The sequence below is a fragment of the Etheostoma cragini genome, chromosome 3 (assembly GCF_013103735.1).
Source record: "Etheostoma cragini isolate CJK2018 chromosome 3, CSU_Ecrag_1.0, whole genome shotgun sequence".
NCBI classification, from domain to species: domain Eukaryota; kingdom Metazoa; phylum Chordata; class Actinopteri; order Perciformes; family Percidae; genus Etheostoma; species Etheostoma cragini.
Window position 1 is genome coordinate 15678976 of NC_048409.1, and position 15177 is coordinate 15694152.

A 15177-nucleotide genomic window follows, 5' to 3' on the forward strand; every position below is an offset into this window, starting at 1 on the left:
GGAGAGAGAGAGAGAGAGAGAGAGAGAGAGAGAGAGAGAGAGAGTTATGAGTGAATGTAGAGGTGTATGGCAATGCATGACACAGACATAGAAACATAGACAGACATTCCCACAGCGCACTCTTACACAAGTTAAACCTCATGAGTGGCTAGTTAACAAACCTTACACAATAGCGGTGTGTGTACTTATCGGTGTTTAGGTTTCTACATTAGTTTACATTTATCAGACAAAAATACTTAAACTGTAAGTTTATTCTAGACAGTGGTAGTTTAAACACATGGATTTATTGTCAAGTAATCCAATTTACATGATTACTGTAAGTTTTTACTTCTTATTCTACACAGTGGTGGTTTTAAACATAAATTCATGGTCAATTTATGGTTTTGTATGATCATCACCATATTGATTTTTTTGGTCACAGCCTAATCAGGTAACCTTTGCATTGCTATGATATAACAAGCCAGAAGTCTCCCATTGTTTAGACACCATGAGATACTGAGTAAATTTAGCATCATAGACACATCAACAGACGATGCGTTTGGGTAATCTGTTTATTACATCCCTCTCTATGATTCTGGCACAGAGACAATCATATTGGATGAAACAAATTTAAAAAAAATAGACACACGCGCAGTGTGTCTTGAAAGCCTTAAAGCCTTTAGTTCAAGCCTTTAGCCTTCATTTGTTTAATCACACTACTAACATCCTCTGATGCTTGTTTAACAATGCTCAGCCTTTAATGGCTTCTGTATTGTAGTAGTACTGCTCCTAAATGCCCTCTGAAATGTATCATGTTGGTCCAGAATCACAGTACTCTATAAAAGTACCAGGAACACACATTCACCTTTGGGTGTAGATATGAAACCATAAGAACAAGCAGACTGTACAGGGCATAATGGGCTGTTTTAAGACAACTGGTTTTACTTCAAATCCCAACTACCTTTCATTGTTACACAAAAACAAATCAGCAGCACCATATTATAAACATCTGAAAAGGCCAACTACAAATAGTTGACAATTTCTCTCTCACTTAAATACAAACCAAATTTAAAAACCATGACTCATCAGAACTCCGACACCATGCAACAAGTGAACAGTGACCACATCAGCCTTACACTAGCACACACTTACATGGCATTGAAATGATAAAAAAAAATTGTGGACTCACCACTTTGGGCTTGGTCCTCTGTGGAGTAGCTGTGGATGCAGTGTCCTCTGTGCTCTTCTTCTTTGGTCCAGCGTCTGTAATTCCACTGGTGCTGGTCTCGCTGGGCCCCTCACATGCCGACACTGAACCTTCTGCTTCATCCCGGGCCACTGGTAGAGGCCCTGGGCCCTCGGCAGTACTTAGTTCCAGAATATATTTCTGGGTCACATGCTCCAGAGATGGAGCCTCGTCTCCTGGGGGCTTGCTTGAGGTTGAAGGCTCTGCGGCGGGTCGGACGGCAAGGCAGTCCACTTCCTTCAGTGGCTGCAGTTGTGGAGGTGGGGAGATGGGGATAAAGGTGGCGGGTTCGCTTGCATGGCGGACATGCTTGGGTCTGGTTTTGGGTTTGGATTGCAGTGGGGGAAGGGAAGGGGTGAGGTTGCTTTGGATACTGTGATCCTCCTGCTCCTCTGAACCCAGTTCTGGGGGCTCAAATGGGTCCTCATGAGGGAAAAACTGAGCCAGCCTGTTTGGTCGCTTTCTGGTTGGCCGACGGATCATTCTAGGGGACAGAACCTCTGCCAGCTTGAGGTTAAAGTTAAACTTCTGCACATCTGTCTCTTCTTCACTTTGGTCTATTAAATCATCATCTTCTGCATCATGGTTATCAGAGTGGGTTGTGCATTCTGACTGGGAACGAGCTTTCTTGACATTTTTTACGTTCGACTGTGTCGGCAATGAGTGTTTAGGCTTCACTTCTGGCTCCCAGAGTTCCTCCCTCTGCTCGTTTAGAATCGGCTCACTGCTGGAAGGTGGAATCGGACCAGGTTGCTCAAGCTCACTGATTGGATGATGAGTACTGCCAATCTGACCTCTGAATTCAGGGTCATTCTGGGAAAGAAAAGAGGCGTCGCTACGGCGACTGGGGTCACTGAATGACTTCTTCTTGGGAGCTTTGCCATTGCCATGGTCATCTGTCATCAGTCTGTCCATTGCACCTGGCTCAGCTACGATGCTCCTTATAACGCCACTGTAGTCACGAACAGCATCATCCCGGAGGCCGCCATCGCTGCAAACTGACAAGTCGCTGGCCACGCTGCCCTTATATTCTGAAAGAATGGCCACATCAGAGTTGTCTGGAGCACCTCCTCCTCCTTTGACAGATAGGGATCCTAACAAGTTGCTGTCTACAGAGGAAAAATTGTTGTTATTCCCTTCTTCTGCCACAGAACAGCGCCGCTGAGGCATGGGGTCACTGAGCGACCGGTAGACCGTGGACTCCCCATTTCCAACAGCTGCTATTGCTGACTCTGAATTACTGCCGTTACTGGAATCGGAGCCTGTGTTGTTATTACCAGAAGGGGAAAACTTGCGCCTTCGACGGACAGAACTTGGTGTTGCAGGGGCTTCAAGTCTTCCTCCTCCTGCGGTGCCTGTTGACCTCAGCAACACAGCGCTGTTGGTGTTGATCTCTTCACTGCTGGTGTTCACATTGTGAATACCAGCAGTGCTGCTCAGCTCCATGATAATACTGTCACTCTCAGCCATACGGGCACGACGAGGCAAGGAGGGAGGCGCGCCGACTTCATTCAGACGATTTGTACAATTCAGGCTGTTCTCCGTCATCTCTTCTCTCTCCTTCTTGAACCCCTCCGCCTCATGCAGAGCCGATTGATTCCATATGGTGACGGGCTGCCCAAGCACATCCCTAGCAATTTGTGAACTCAAATTAACCCCTGCTGACCCCAGGAATGACCTCTCAGAGGGGTCACTGGCGCTTGTCTCTGGCTCGGTTACAATCCCTTCATCTGTTAAACTAGACTCGTGGCCAGAAAGTTCATCCACAGAGCGGTCGTAGAACATGCTTTCCTCCGAGTTGCCCTTCAGTAAGACTATCTCCGTCTCTCTGCTCTGTCTCTTTGCCTTCTCCCTGTACTCTGTGCCCCTGCTGTTTAGCTTCTCCAACTGCATACTTTGTCCTTCCCTCTCACTCCTCTCCCTCTCCCTGTTCTCTCTCTCATGTTTATCCGTGTCTTTTGAGTTCTTAAACTCAGCCTCTTGGTCTGTCCTAGCCTGATCCTGAATGCTCACTCCTGCTTTCTCCTCATTTGTTTTATTGAGCTGGAAACCATTATCCTCCAAATAATCGTGAGTTCTCCTTACATCTACGTCATCATCTTCTCTAGTACTCATCTGGCAGATATCTCGAATGACCTGTCTGGCTTCCTGCACATACCTCTCCTGCAATGGAGTTGGCATCCTTTCCTCATCCTCAAATCCATAATCCCTCATTCTTTGTCCTCTCCTAACCCTCAAATCCCCCCCATCACTTTCTACTTCCCTATCTGACACTCTTCCTCTATCCCCCTCTCCATCCAAGTCAAGCTGCTGCTCAGAGGAGCTCCTTTTCGTGGCGCCACCTGTCAAGTAACACCTCACTGCTGTTGTGGGTTTGTCTGAATAAGTGAAGGATTTTGCACGCCTCAGGGTGGCAGTCAAGTCTTTCAGTGACGGGCGACGACCAGAAGGTAGCAGGGTACCGCCCTGAGCCTGTGAGCCCATCCTGTACACCGGTGTCCCCTCCATGAACCCGGATTTGTCTCCATTAGTTTTCCGCACCTTAAGCTCTGACAGGTCAGATTTAAGAAAGCTTAAGAGGGACATAGTTTCTGAGGTGATATCAGGGTTGGACATGGATTTTTTTTTTTTATCATTATCATCCACCCCATCCCCACCTGCAGTCCTACTTAATGCTGTGGTCTTACCACCCTCAACTCTTGCAGATACCTGGCCTTCTCTGGCAGGTACGCTAGATAAGGGGGTGACTGTGGGCAGAATCTTGGGGCGCACACACACAGGGGTATGGGAGAAGTTATCCCCATGGCCAAAACTTGGGGAACGGTACATGGTAAAATTCCCATGGTAAGTTTTACTCAGCATGGACGAGGATGCAGTTCTGCTAGTGTTGCCTCCTGCTCTTCTTGTGTTATATAACATATTTGCTGCACGGTTGGCACCGCCAGCCTGGTCCTCCTCTTTAAGCGTCTCAGTGCTGGAGTACCGACTGCTGCAACGTGAACCACCAGGACTGGAAACAAATGGGGGGATATTGATCTTTGACACTCGTGATACACCAGTAAGTGTTGTGGATGTCACAGGTGAGGAGATGCGCTCCCATTGCTGCACCCTGGCTCTGTTACTGTGACAACTGGGTGCTCTTGCCAAGTGGCTCTGAGATACTGTTCTTGCAAATTCTCCTCCTGCGTTTTGCTGGGGGTGCCTCTCTAAGTGCTCCATTGTCAAGGCTGTGTCACTGTCGCTGTCTTCTGTTTCGCCATCTTGATCATCATAATCATCATGGCCTGTTGCAAGAGCAGCTCCGCTGACTTTCTTTTTCTTTCTCAGCGAGCGGCGGCGCACTGCCTCTCGACTGTGCAGACCTAAACAACCAGGGCTGTCCTCCTCACTGCCTGAAGACCTGCCTTTAGCACCCCACCAGCCATTTTTACTGCGGGATAAAAAGCTACCTCCACGCTCAGTGGCACCCCTTTCTCCTGCTCTGTAGGAGATGGAAGGAGCAGGGCAAGAAGGAAAGATCCAATTGCCTCCTTCACCTCTTCTTCTTCTCCTGGTGTGCTCCTCCTCTTCGTCTCCAGAGCTGAACCTCCAGTGATAGCTTAGGGGAGAGGCAACTCTTGCTAGGGCTCTTAGCTTGGTGGAGGGAGCTACAGTCGAGGAGGAGGAGGAGGAGGTAATGGCTTTATCTGGAGCCGGAGCAGAGGAGAGGGAGGAGGTGGGGGCTGGCGCTCTAGAGGAGCTATGTGAGGAATGTAAACTATCCCTGGGCAGCCCGACCCCCTGTCTATCCCTTCTCTCCCTCACTGTCGGCCGCTGAAGAGAGAAGGAGCAGGAGGAGGTGTCCAAGCTCTTGGATCGACTCCAAGACGAAGCAGCAGGGGGTTGAAGGTCAGGGCTGGGGTCAGATGTCAACCCTGTCGTCCTAAGGGTCTGGGGGGCAGCCTCTGCCTCAGTGCCGGGACTATGAGATCTGAATGGAGATGGGTTAATCCTCTGGTAGTGACTACCCCCAGCGCAACTGAGACTGCTACTGCCGCTGCTGTGAAAAGGGTTTCTGCCAGAAACGTGTTTGTTATTAGAACTTTGTGATTCTAAGTCTGCCTCTTCATCAGCTGAGTACTGCTGGTGGTCAGTTTTGGAATAACAGTCCATACTATAATAAGCTGTGCTTTCTTTCCTTTGTGCTTCAACATTGCATTTGCCATGCACAGGCAGGCTACTGGCTTCATTAGCAGAGCTGCAAGGCGAGACCTTGTCACTTCTATCCGAAAGAGGAGCACTTTTACTGCGGCTGAACTCGTGCAAATGTCCTCTGACAGCCGATTTTAAATTCTCATAAGAGTCAGCATGGTGCTGCTGTGAAGCTTGGCCTTGTATCTCATCAAAAAGTTGTCTAATTTTTGTGACACTGGGCCACTTTTCTGAGTGCAGGGGAATAAAGTCACTGTGGTGTGTAGAGAGATAACTTCTGTGAGATTTACAAGGTGGAGGAGCCCCTCTATTAGTAACATCCTCTCCCTCATCTGTAGTCAAAGTCTTTCTGGAATCAGGGTGACATGCATTGATTTGAGAATACTCTCTCTTACCAGAGTTGCTGTCGGTTGATAAACGTGTAAAAATCCGCTGCCTGCTTTTCTTCTCTGATTCAGAGCCCGACACGGAGTCTGTGTCAGAGTAAAACTTCTGCAATTTGTCTGTCGGCGACTCCGCCGTCGTTGTATCACTGTCCTGGAAATATCCACCTCCGCTGTCCTCGTGAGAAGATTTACGAGACGGAGAACCGACTCTCCTGGAGCCCTTGGCCCGGGGAAGGGTGTTGCTCTCCCGCGTCACTGCTGTGTCGTCTCCCGGGGAGGCTCCGTGCGAGCCGGCGGAGCCGCTGCTGCTAAACTTCTCAGTGAGCTGCCGGATGGATGGAGAAATAGAGGAGAGAGGAGTGGAGGAGGCTTTCTTTGGATCTGCGGTCGGGAGGCCGGCAGTGGTAGTAGTGGCAGAGATTTTGGAAACTTTTCTTGACACGCTGACATTACGCGTCGCAAAGGGCTGTTCTGCTTTGCTGGGCTCCGGGGGGAGGGCGACGCCAGCTGCCTCCGAATCCTCTGATTTGTGTTGTTGGTCTTCACTCCTGTTGGCGCTCCAGGACCCCAACTTTTTAAAAGAGACGCTGCGATACACAGCCGCATTCTTCCTCTCTCTTTCTGCCATTGTTCATGTCTTTTGTTAGGTTTCACACACACATTTTAACTCCACGGATATTAGCCTACAGATCCAATCCCCTTTTGGAGTTGTAGTCCATTTACCCTCCAGAAGCCTAACGGCACGAAAACCAACAAAAACAATCACTCTTTTTGAAAAAAAAAAGAAGGAATTGTTGGCAAAATTTCAAACTGTACCGTGACGAGGTTATATCAAGTGAAAACCCTCTCAGTGAGTAGGCTACGTAGCTGAGTGCTGCTCTTTTATCAAAACTTACATGTTGTCGATTCCAGAAACCGCATCCGTGCAAGGAGGAAAAGCCCTACAACTTTTTTCTTTTTCTTTTGGCCAACACTTTCCCAACCTGTTCAACAACACAACTTTTCCATTGTTAATCCCTTACTAATTCTAAACCTTAGCCCATCGCCAGGTTAGCACGCCTACACTGGCCCGACGTACCATCCACTGTTAATTCCCCCAAACTGTTTGTGGATTCCTTATTTTGGCATGATTTGGTTTTCCGTGACTTATTGTTTTTTGCATGTTAATGCCTGGGATAGGGCAGAGGGGATGGGCGGGACTATGAGTATAGGGGTTGTCATAGCCCCCTCGGGGATTGAAAGGAAAAGGCTTTTTCTTTTTTGATGGGAGAAGGCAGATACTGTGGACAAACTAGGGTAATTATAGCCCTTTCCCGTACGAAAAGGACAGCAGCACTGTCAGGAGTTTTAGACAGAAAAAAAATAAATAAAAAATAGAGTAACATAAGAACATTAGGGCCTTTTTAAAAATATCCCTAGGAACATATGACTATAAACACACTGTTCATGTCTAAGATACAGTATGAATTTAGTATTTATGTCTTTAGAGGCTCACAGAGGAAGCCAGAGAATTAAAAGCTTGGATGTAACACTACATAACTGCACATTCAGCCAATATGCTCAATACCACAGTGTGTTGTGATGGTGTTGGTGAATTAGTGTCAAAGAAAAAAAAAAAACTAAGACAAATGTTTTCACTCATGCACAATAACCCCTCTGTGGTGCTTCCCATGTGGCTGTCTGGTTAACAGGTCCTTTTGTTCCAGAGAGGAATTCTGTGTTCCATCCCTCAGAGATGAGTAGCTGCTGACTGCAGCGCCCTCCACAGTCTGACCTGTTCCATGTTACAGGTCACTGAGCTGGTCGATCACGGCCTTGTGCTAAACTCCTTCAACAAATCAAACGCATCACACATATAGAACTACGTCAAAGTGATTCCCCTACTTAATCAGTTTGGAAGCTCAGATTCAACTTTTGGTTTATGCTTTCTGCCCATTAAATTCCATGGAAATCTGTAACAAACACACTGCAGGGTGAAATTGTGTTAGTGGAGTGTAAAAGTTGATCCCAATATACATTCATTAGAAAATTACTTCTCACTGATTGAAGAAGGTAGTAGACATTCATGATAGGCTGTGTGAGTTTTTTTAATGGCTGTTTTCAGTTATGTTTTGACATCCAAAACAGTTACACAAGCAAGCAACGCATGAAAAAGAAAAGGAAAACACAGAAATGTTACTCTGTCATCAATTATTTGTGTCACAAAATTATAATTCCATTCCTGATACTACACTGTGGTACATTATAAAAAAAAAAAAATCCTAAATAATACTGATTGACACAAATACAATACAAATACAATACTCAACTGCTACTATTATTACTTTTCACCATTGCAACTCCTTAATTATGTTAATTATGTAAATAGCGTACATATCCACACTCCTTATATTTCTTTATTTATATTTCTACTCGGATATTTATACTATTTGTGCAACTGCAACACAGAGTTTCCCTTCGGGGATCAATAAAGTATTTCTGATTCTGATTCTGAAATATATTGGCACAGTGCATTTACTTCTTAATCTCTAAACTGCCCCCCCCCCCCCCACACACACACACACACATGGAAAAAATTATTAAACATTGCAAATATTCAAGCATACAGACACGTAAACAACCAAATCTGTGCATCCACTTTGTGCTGAAGCCTGGAGCCCAACATACAGTATATAACAGTACTACCTTACTCACTATGCATGCTGTTCACACACAAATTAAATAAAAAGTTAAAAAAAATTTTTTAGGCACATTACCTTTTAAAATAAAAAATGCTCCCGGCATTAACGGATTACTTTAGTTGCAGTGGAATTTCCAGCTTAAAAACTCATGCTTTGTGACTTGAGACAGTAGCATCCAGAGTCTCATTCAGGTCAGTGTCCAACCCAACCTTTCCAGGCAGAGGAGTACTTCAACTCTGTGTCTCCATGGAAGACGGGGGACGTAGCCGCTGTGTGATTACAGTGCTGCTCACCCATTTAGTCTACCATGCCTTTGTTTACTTTGAAGGTTCAGCTAAACTTAACGCCTCCAGGATGAGTTTACTGGGAGAAAAAACATGCTCTGGTTGATTGTAACTGGTTTAAAGACATGCCAATCATCATGGACGGCGCTAGGCGCCACACAGAGCCCCGGTGCCGCTGCAAAAAAGCCTCGGGAAGGAACATGTTTTTGTGAAACGTGTACATTCAAAAGTTGTTGTAGTCGTGCATCAGAATGCTCAGATTGGACAGAGAGTCGACCTAGCTGTCTTTACTGTGCAGAGATCAGAAGAGCAGTGAACCATAGACCTCATAAATCAACCAGATTTTAAAATTCCAACACAAAGAAAGCTGAAAGGTAACAGACATCCGGCCCAAAAAAAAAGAGTGACATCTAGTGGAATTTCTGGCGGCACCTGAGCAATCCCGGAAGTTGAATGTCATGGATATAGACCACCAAATCATAAACTCAGTACCTCAGTTACATGGTTTACCATAATAAATAGTTGAAGGAAGTTGATTTGTGTAGACTGTACACATTTAAACTGTATAGTAGCCAGTTAGAGTTAGAGCAAACAGTACCAAGTACTGCCAAATTCACATTACTCTTAAAAGTAGAGCTTATTTTCATAAATGTATCTATTCCCTATTATTCATTATTTGTTCTATCATAGCACCTAACTTCCATCAACAGAATCTTTACAATTTCTTGGATCAGAAACCACAGGGTAGAGCCTTAACATAGACCTGAAGTCCTCTGAGCATCTGATAACAACTCTTAAAAGTAGCGCATACATTTGAAGGGATTTTCTTTGTTCAAGCAAGAATTTACAGAACACGTGGAGAAAACTAAAGACTGACGGCCTATTTTAGTGTGGTTTGAAAGGGATATTCAGGTTTTGTTGGCATCAGTTTAACTCGGATTGTAGTAGAAGAACACTTACGGGTTAACTGGAATTTAAGGAGCAGAGCCAGCATGTCCGTGCTGAGGGGTTCCAACAGGAGGGTGCACACACCATCCAGTGGTGAAAACATGCAACAGATCTTACAACTTTTAGGAAACAGCAAAAACATTTATATACAGTAGCATGCAGTCATAAACATTTGCAATCGCTTTGAACATTTCACATGGCTTTGTGCCATAAGTGGTTTCATCCCAAAAAAATAAGTAGTCATATTTCAGCTCCACATTACATATCAACATCTTTTACCTTTGGTTCTAGAGAAACTGCGGTGGCCTGCTAAAGTAATAGAAACTCCTCATTATGTTGTCATGTTAGCACATTACCATTACATTTATATAGATTAAACTGCATTTTACAGTGTGAAACCAAAATTATTATTTACAAAAAAGTTTTTCATTTACTACCCAGTGCACATCGGAGACTGAAAGTAAATATTTCACAGATATTGGCGACAATGCAGGATGTGAATGCCCTTGTCTGTTGACGTTATAGTTGATGTACAGCACTCATCGGCCACTATGGACCTTTTTCACAGCAGACATTTTGACTTGTCATAGTAGCAGAAGCACAGCTGAAATTGATAACCTTAACGATAGCTCAATTCCATCAAGAGTCCCAGTAAGCTATTTGGGTGAGTCAGCATGCACAATACCAGGGCCTCTCCTAAGTGGAATGCAGCCATCTTTAAAGGTTTTGAATACACCTGTGCTTTTTCTACTATGACATGTCAACATGTCTAACGTGAAAAAGGTCTCAATAAAGAAATAAAGAAAATACATATTCTGTAATCTCAATGAGAAGTGTCCCAAATGCCTGAATTCCTCAGGGAAATTGGAATTTCTTCCTCCTAGTTTTCTCAGTTAATGTTTCATTTTCATATGGCAAGATTATAACCTTCATTTTGCATTGCAGAAGTCTTCTTGATATGCCAGTACCTCTAAATGTCTTCAAGACCCTCTTAGGAAGGTTAGGGTCTATGTTGCAGTGAGCATGAGGTAAAAGCATAAAGGACTTCCATTAGAACATGTACGAGGAAACTCAGCAACATAACATGTTCCACTTTGCAGCCTACTAGGATCCACCGGTGGCAAAGCAGCAAGGCTTTAATTAACACTGTTGCAGAATAGTGTAGTCTCACACTCTGGTGCCCTTGTCCCTGAGGGTGGTGACTTTGAGCATAAACCTTCTGGTGCTCCGGCGGTAGCGTGGCTGGGTGAAGTAAAACAGAATGGGGTCCAGAAAGCTGTTCATGCTGGCAAACGGCCTGGTGCTTTTATAGATGATTGAGAATAAGTTTCTGGTCTCACAGGGCACACCAGGCAGAGTACGCACCACCAGGTACATGGTCTTGGTGATGTGAAACGGCAGGAAGCTTATGCAGAACACCACTGCCACAACAATAATCATCCTTACCGCCTTGTCCCGTTTCTCCCCGGTCGCCTTGGAGACACCTTGGTAGGAAAACGGGCGGCAAAGGATCTGGGCCATCCGACAGTAGCACACCATCACGCCCACGAAAGGCAACAAGAAGCCGAGGCAGGTCAGAGCTATGCCGTAAGGATAATAGTCTACTGAATTCTTTGGCGTACTTAAATCATAACACACCGTGTTGTTTCGCTGGATTCCTGTCGCAGCAAAGTGAAATGTTGGCGCGCACAGGGCGACGACGACCAGCCACACCCCTCCACAGACATACCACGCCAACCTGCGACCTCCTTTCTTGTGCCACATCGCCATAGGATGGCAAATGCCCACATAGCGCTGCAGACTGATGCAGGTGAGGAAGAGGATGCTGCCATGCAGATTACTAAAACAGGAAAACAGGAAACACTGTTAAGTCAATCTTATTAGGCTGGCTACTTCAATACTGTGTTGTGAAAAAGACCAAAAGAGTTCCTATTAAACGAAAAGGTAAAAAAGAAATGATGGAATGCTTTAAACACACAGTTGTACACAGAGATAATTAGCCAGTATTTTGTCAAATATCTTACCTGTAGAACTGAAACCTGACCCATTTACAGGCAAACTCCCCAAAGGGCCAGTAGTCGTGACTGCCGTAGTTGTAGATGAGCATAGGAAGAGACATCACATATAGGAAGTCGGCAATGGCCAAGTTGAGCATATATATGTTGTTTTTGGACAGATTGGGCCGAGTCCTCCATATCTTTAGTATGACAGCGGCATTGAGGGGAAGCCCGAGCAAGAAGACAAAAGTGTACACAGCGGGGAGTAAAATACGTTTAAAGTCTTCCTTATAGGTGCAGCGAAGGACGTCTAGCCCGCCGATGTTGCCGATGTTGCTGATGTTGCTGATGTTGCTGATGTTGCTGATGTTGCTGGCGCTGGCGGTGAAGCCGTCTGCTGCGTATGGCTCCGTAGGCCATGCGCTGGTAGAGAAGAAGTCCAAAGGGAAGGTTTTCGAGATGAGAGTGTCAGTCGAGAAGGAGTTGACAGAATGCGGCATCTTCACATCCTGGAGGGGACACAGCGAGAGTCATGAGGGGGTTGTTTACTTTGATAATAATGCTAATATTTCAACTGACAAAAAAAAAAACAAGAGCGATTATGTCTACATGCACAAACCACTGTGATTTTGAGCACAGTCTATTGGCAATATTAAAAATACATAACAAGAGAAATTCACACTCAAAATAAAAAGTGTATGGATGTGGTTTGCACACACTGTACAAACCACACATTACACCAGTTTTACCTAAAACAAATAACACTTAAAAGCATAAGTTTTATTTTTTTTAAGTTTATTTAACACTGACATTAAGATATTTTTGTATATTTTTATGTAAAAATGGACAATACAGATCATTGTTACACTGGAGGAAGTAATGCAGCACATGTAATGTATATATGGCATTTAGCTGAAGCAAGATGCTGTTTGTGGTTGGGCTTTTAAATGCCCATCAAAGCAAATCTTAAAGCAAACTAATTTAATAAAATTAAAACAGATGAACGCAGAGCTTTCACAGTGTGTATGTGTGTATTTTACATGCTTGTGTATACGTTAACCCTTGTGTTGTCTTCTTGTTGACCATGCAACTTTTAGTTTCTCCGGGTCAAAATTTAAAATGAAACCCTAAAGACACTTTTACTGCTTTCCCGGTGTTTCTCTCACTTTTAGCCAAAGTTCTGTCACTTTTTCCAATGTTTTGGTTGATTTTCCTATATTTTTTGGGATGTTTATTGTTGTTTTTTTCCGACATATTTCTCACTTTATTCAACATTCTAAAAAAAAAAATAATAATAAATGTAGTGAGCTGTTCATTTACATTACTCATGAAGAACGTTGTACGGAACCATTCACGTTATTTTTTTGGGACAATTTGTTTGAAAGAAACCAGAATTGCTGAAATAGGAACCTTTTGAAAATGGGTAAAATTTGACCTGGGGACAACATGAGAATTAAAAAAATGTCTTTAGTTTTTCAGTGCTTTGGGAATGACTGTGTTCAGGTGTTAGAAAACACAGACAGGGAAATAAAGTCTCCACCAGAGGGCATAAGAGATTACTGTTTGTTTAAATAAATGCCATCAACATCAGCAGTATTAAAGGAAAGCAGTTGCCTTGAGCCCTATTCCTATACTATTTTACTGAAATTAAAGTACATAAGCATTTGCAATCAAATGTAGTTAAAGTAGTAAATGTACTCATTGTAAAGATTTTTTTATATCCCCAGGCCTCTTAAGGTTATTCTAAATACTTTATCTAACTACAGTAAGTCTAGCAGAAGGAATATCGGCCTGTGTGTGAGTGTGTGTGTTCGACTTCCAGATTTCTGTCATTTGAATATCTGGAGAACAGTTAATCTCATGTACTTGACCCTTGGCGGGTGCATCGCTGGGTACCCAAAAGAGCTAAGTGATGGGGACAAAAATCAAATGTCGCAATATTTTTGACCAAATACCTTGATATCCATATTGCAGTGATATTGTAGGGTTGACAACTGGTGCTTTCACAAAGTATTTACACAATGAGATTTTTAACACTTGCACACGTCAAATTTGGTGAAGGTTGGATACGTTGCACATTCAATATTAATATACTATGAATAAAAGTTAGCGAGTGCACAGTAAAGGTTGGAAGGAAAACATGTAAAAATCCAAGCGACTGCTGAGAGCAGCTGCGGGGGAGGGGCTTCAGGGCTTCATGGCTCAAGTATGTCTTCTCCAGCAGTCAAAAATGCCTATTTGGAAATGATTACATCCACTAAGTGTATTTCATCATATTTCTGATGGAAACATGCTGGATTACGTTATAACTGAACTCTTCTTCACTTCCTTCCATGAGCACGAGCGGATGTCCTACAGGAACATCATCCCTCAAATTGTGTAAGTTTACTAACTTATAACACTAATAACATTATCACAAGCAAAATAACTCCCCTGATTAGATCTATGTCTTAACTTTATTTTATAATCATCAAGTTAGTAAGCCTGTTTAGAACTGAATAGGTCTGCAGCATTGTTAATTACATTACACCTGTGTTTGTTTTTACAAGGTGGTCACTATGTATTTAGTAGGAGTACTAGTAGTGCTAAGTTACTAGATAATACTGCAAAATGAATAAACTACAGCCTAGCCAACAAGCCCATTAGATTATAATAATTGCATCCTAGTATCACTTTACAACTGTGGAAGCCGGAAAGCTGCATGTTCTGAAAGAAAACCACTGCAGACTGTCTGGTGGTCTCCCACTCACGACTCACAATGTCTGGAACAAGTTGTTATACTCGGAGATCAATCACCAATCCTAAATACTGCTCCCACCACCACCATCAATCATATCCATTTCCTTCATGGCAGCATGTGGGCGAGTAAATGAGTGTCTTAAGCCACTTCCTCTAAGGCCCCATCAGACTGACTCACTGCATTTCGCAACTAGCTATGTGTGTGTTAGCGTACATGTGCAGTGTTTTTTATTAAACTGCGTGAAACGGTATTTGTGTGTTTAAAAAAAAAAAGTCTGAAAGATGTTGTTTTACGTTAACTCCTCTGTGTAGGTGCATAAACAGTGTGTTGTGAGCATAGTGACGCAGGACTTCATAATTCCTGGCAAAGTAATTTGAAGGAGAGGAGGATGGAGCAGAGTGCCAGTAGACCATACAACATTTACTGAACCAATGGGCAAGCCCAGAGGAGTAACAAAGCTCTTGGAAAGTGCGCTGCAGTCCGCTTTATTTGCTGATTCCTCATTTACAGTGTAATTCAGATTTTTTTTATTTGTCGACTAGTGCGTCTCAAGAAAGGCCTTGAGACCAATTTCCCAGCTATTTTGAAGCCCAGTGACGTCACCCAAATCACTAAGCTTTCTAAAGTGCAGCACTTTAGAAAGTGATGTCTGATTAACTCCGTAAATCACACTGTCAAAAATGCAGTGTATTTAAGGGAGGGTTGGGGGGGGGGGGGGGGGGGGG

General features: G+C 43.8%; 2 protein-coding genes across 7 annotated transcripts in view; both read right to left on the bottom strand.

The window, feature by feature from the left end:
• Positions 1-6952, bottom strand: part of LOC117942249 (rho guanine nucleotide exchange factor 17-like) — a 61022-nt gene extending 54070 nt beyond the window's left edge. The window contains exons 1-2 of one of the 2 annotated variants that reach the window (XM_034867639.1): positions 5924-6952; positions 1169-5893 (exon numbers count right to left, since the gene is read on the bottom strand). In XM_034867639.1, the coding sequence (XP_034723530.1) occupies positions 1169-5893; positions 5924-6430 (5232 nt within the window). In that variant the 5' untranslated portion in view covers positions 6431-6952. Of the gene's footprint in view, positions 1-1168 lie in introns of both variants that reach the window. The other variant, XM_034867638.1, reaches the window with a different exon arrangement.
• A 3667-nt stretch (positions 6953-10619) lies between these two features.
• LOC117942252 (P2Y purinoceptor 3) overlaps positions 10620-15177 on the bottom strand; it is a 12157-nt gene continuing 7599 nt past the window's right edge. For 3 of the 5 annotated variants that reach the window (XM_034867642.1, XM_034867641.1, XM_034867643.1), the window contains 2 exons: positions 11740-12221; positions 10620-11555 (listed from right to left, as the gene is read on the bottom strand). In XM_034867642.1, the coding sequence (XP_034723533.1) occupies positions 10883-11555; positions 11740-12212 (1146 nt within the window). In that variant the 5' untranslated portion in view covers positions 12213-12221 and the 3' untranslated portion in view covers positions 10620-10882. The remainder of the gene's footprint in view (positions 11556-11739; positions 12222-15177) is intronic. The other 2 variants (XM_034867646.1, XM_034867644.1) reach the window with 2 other exon arrangements.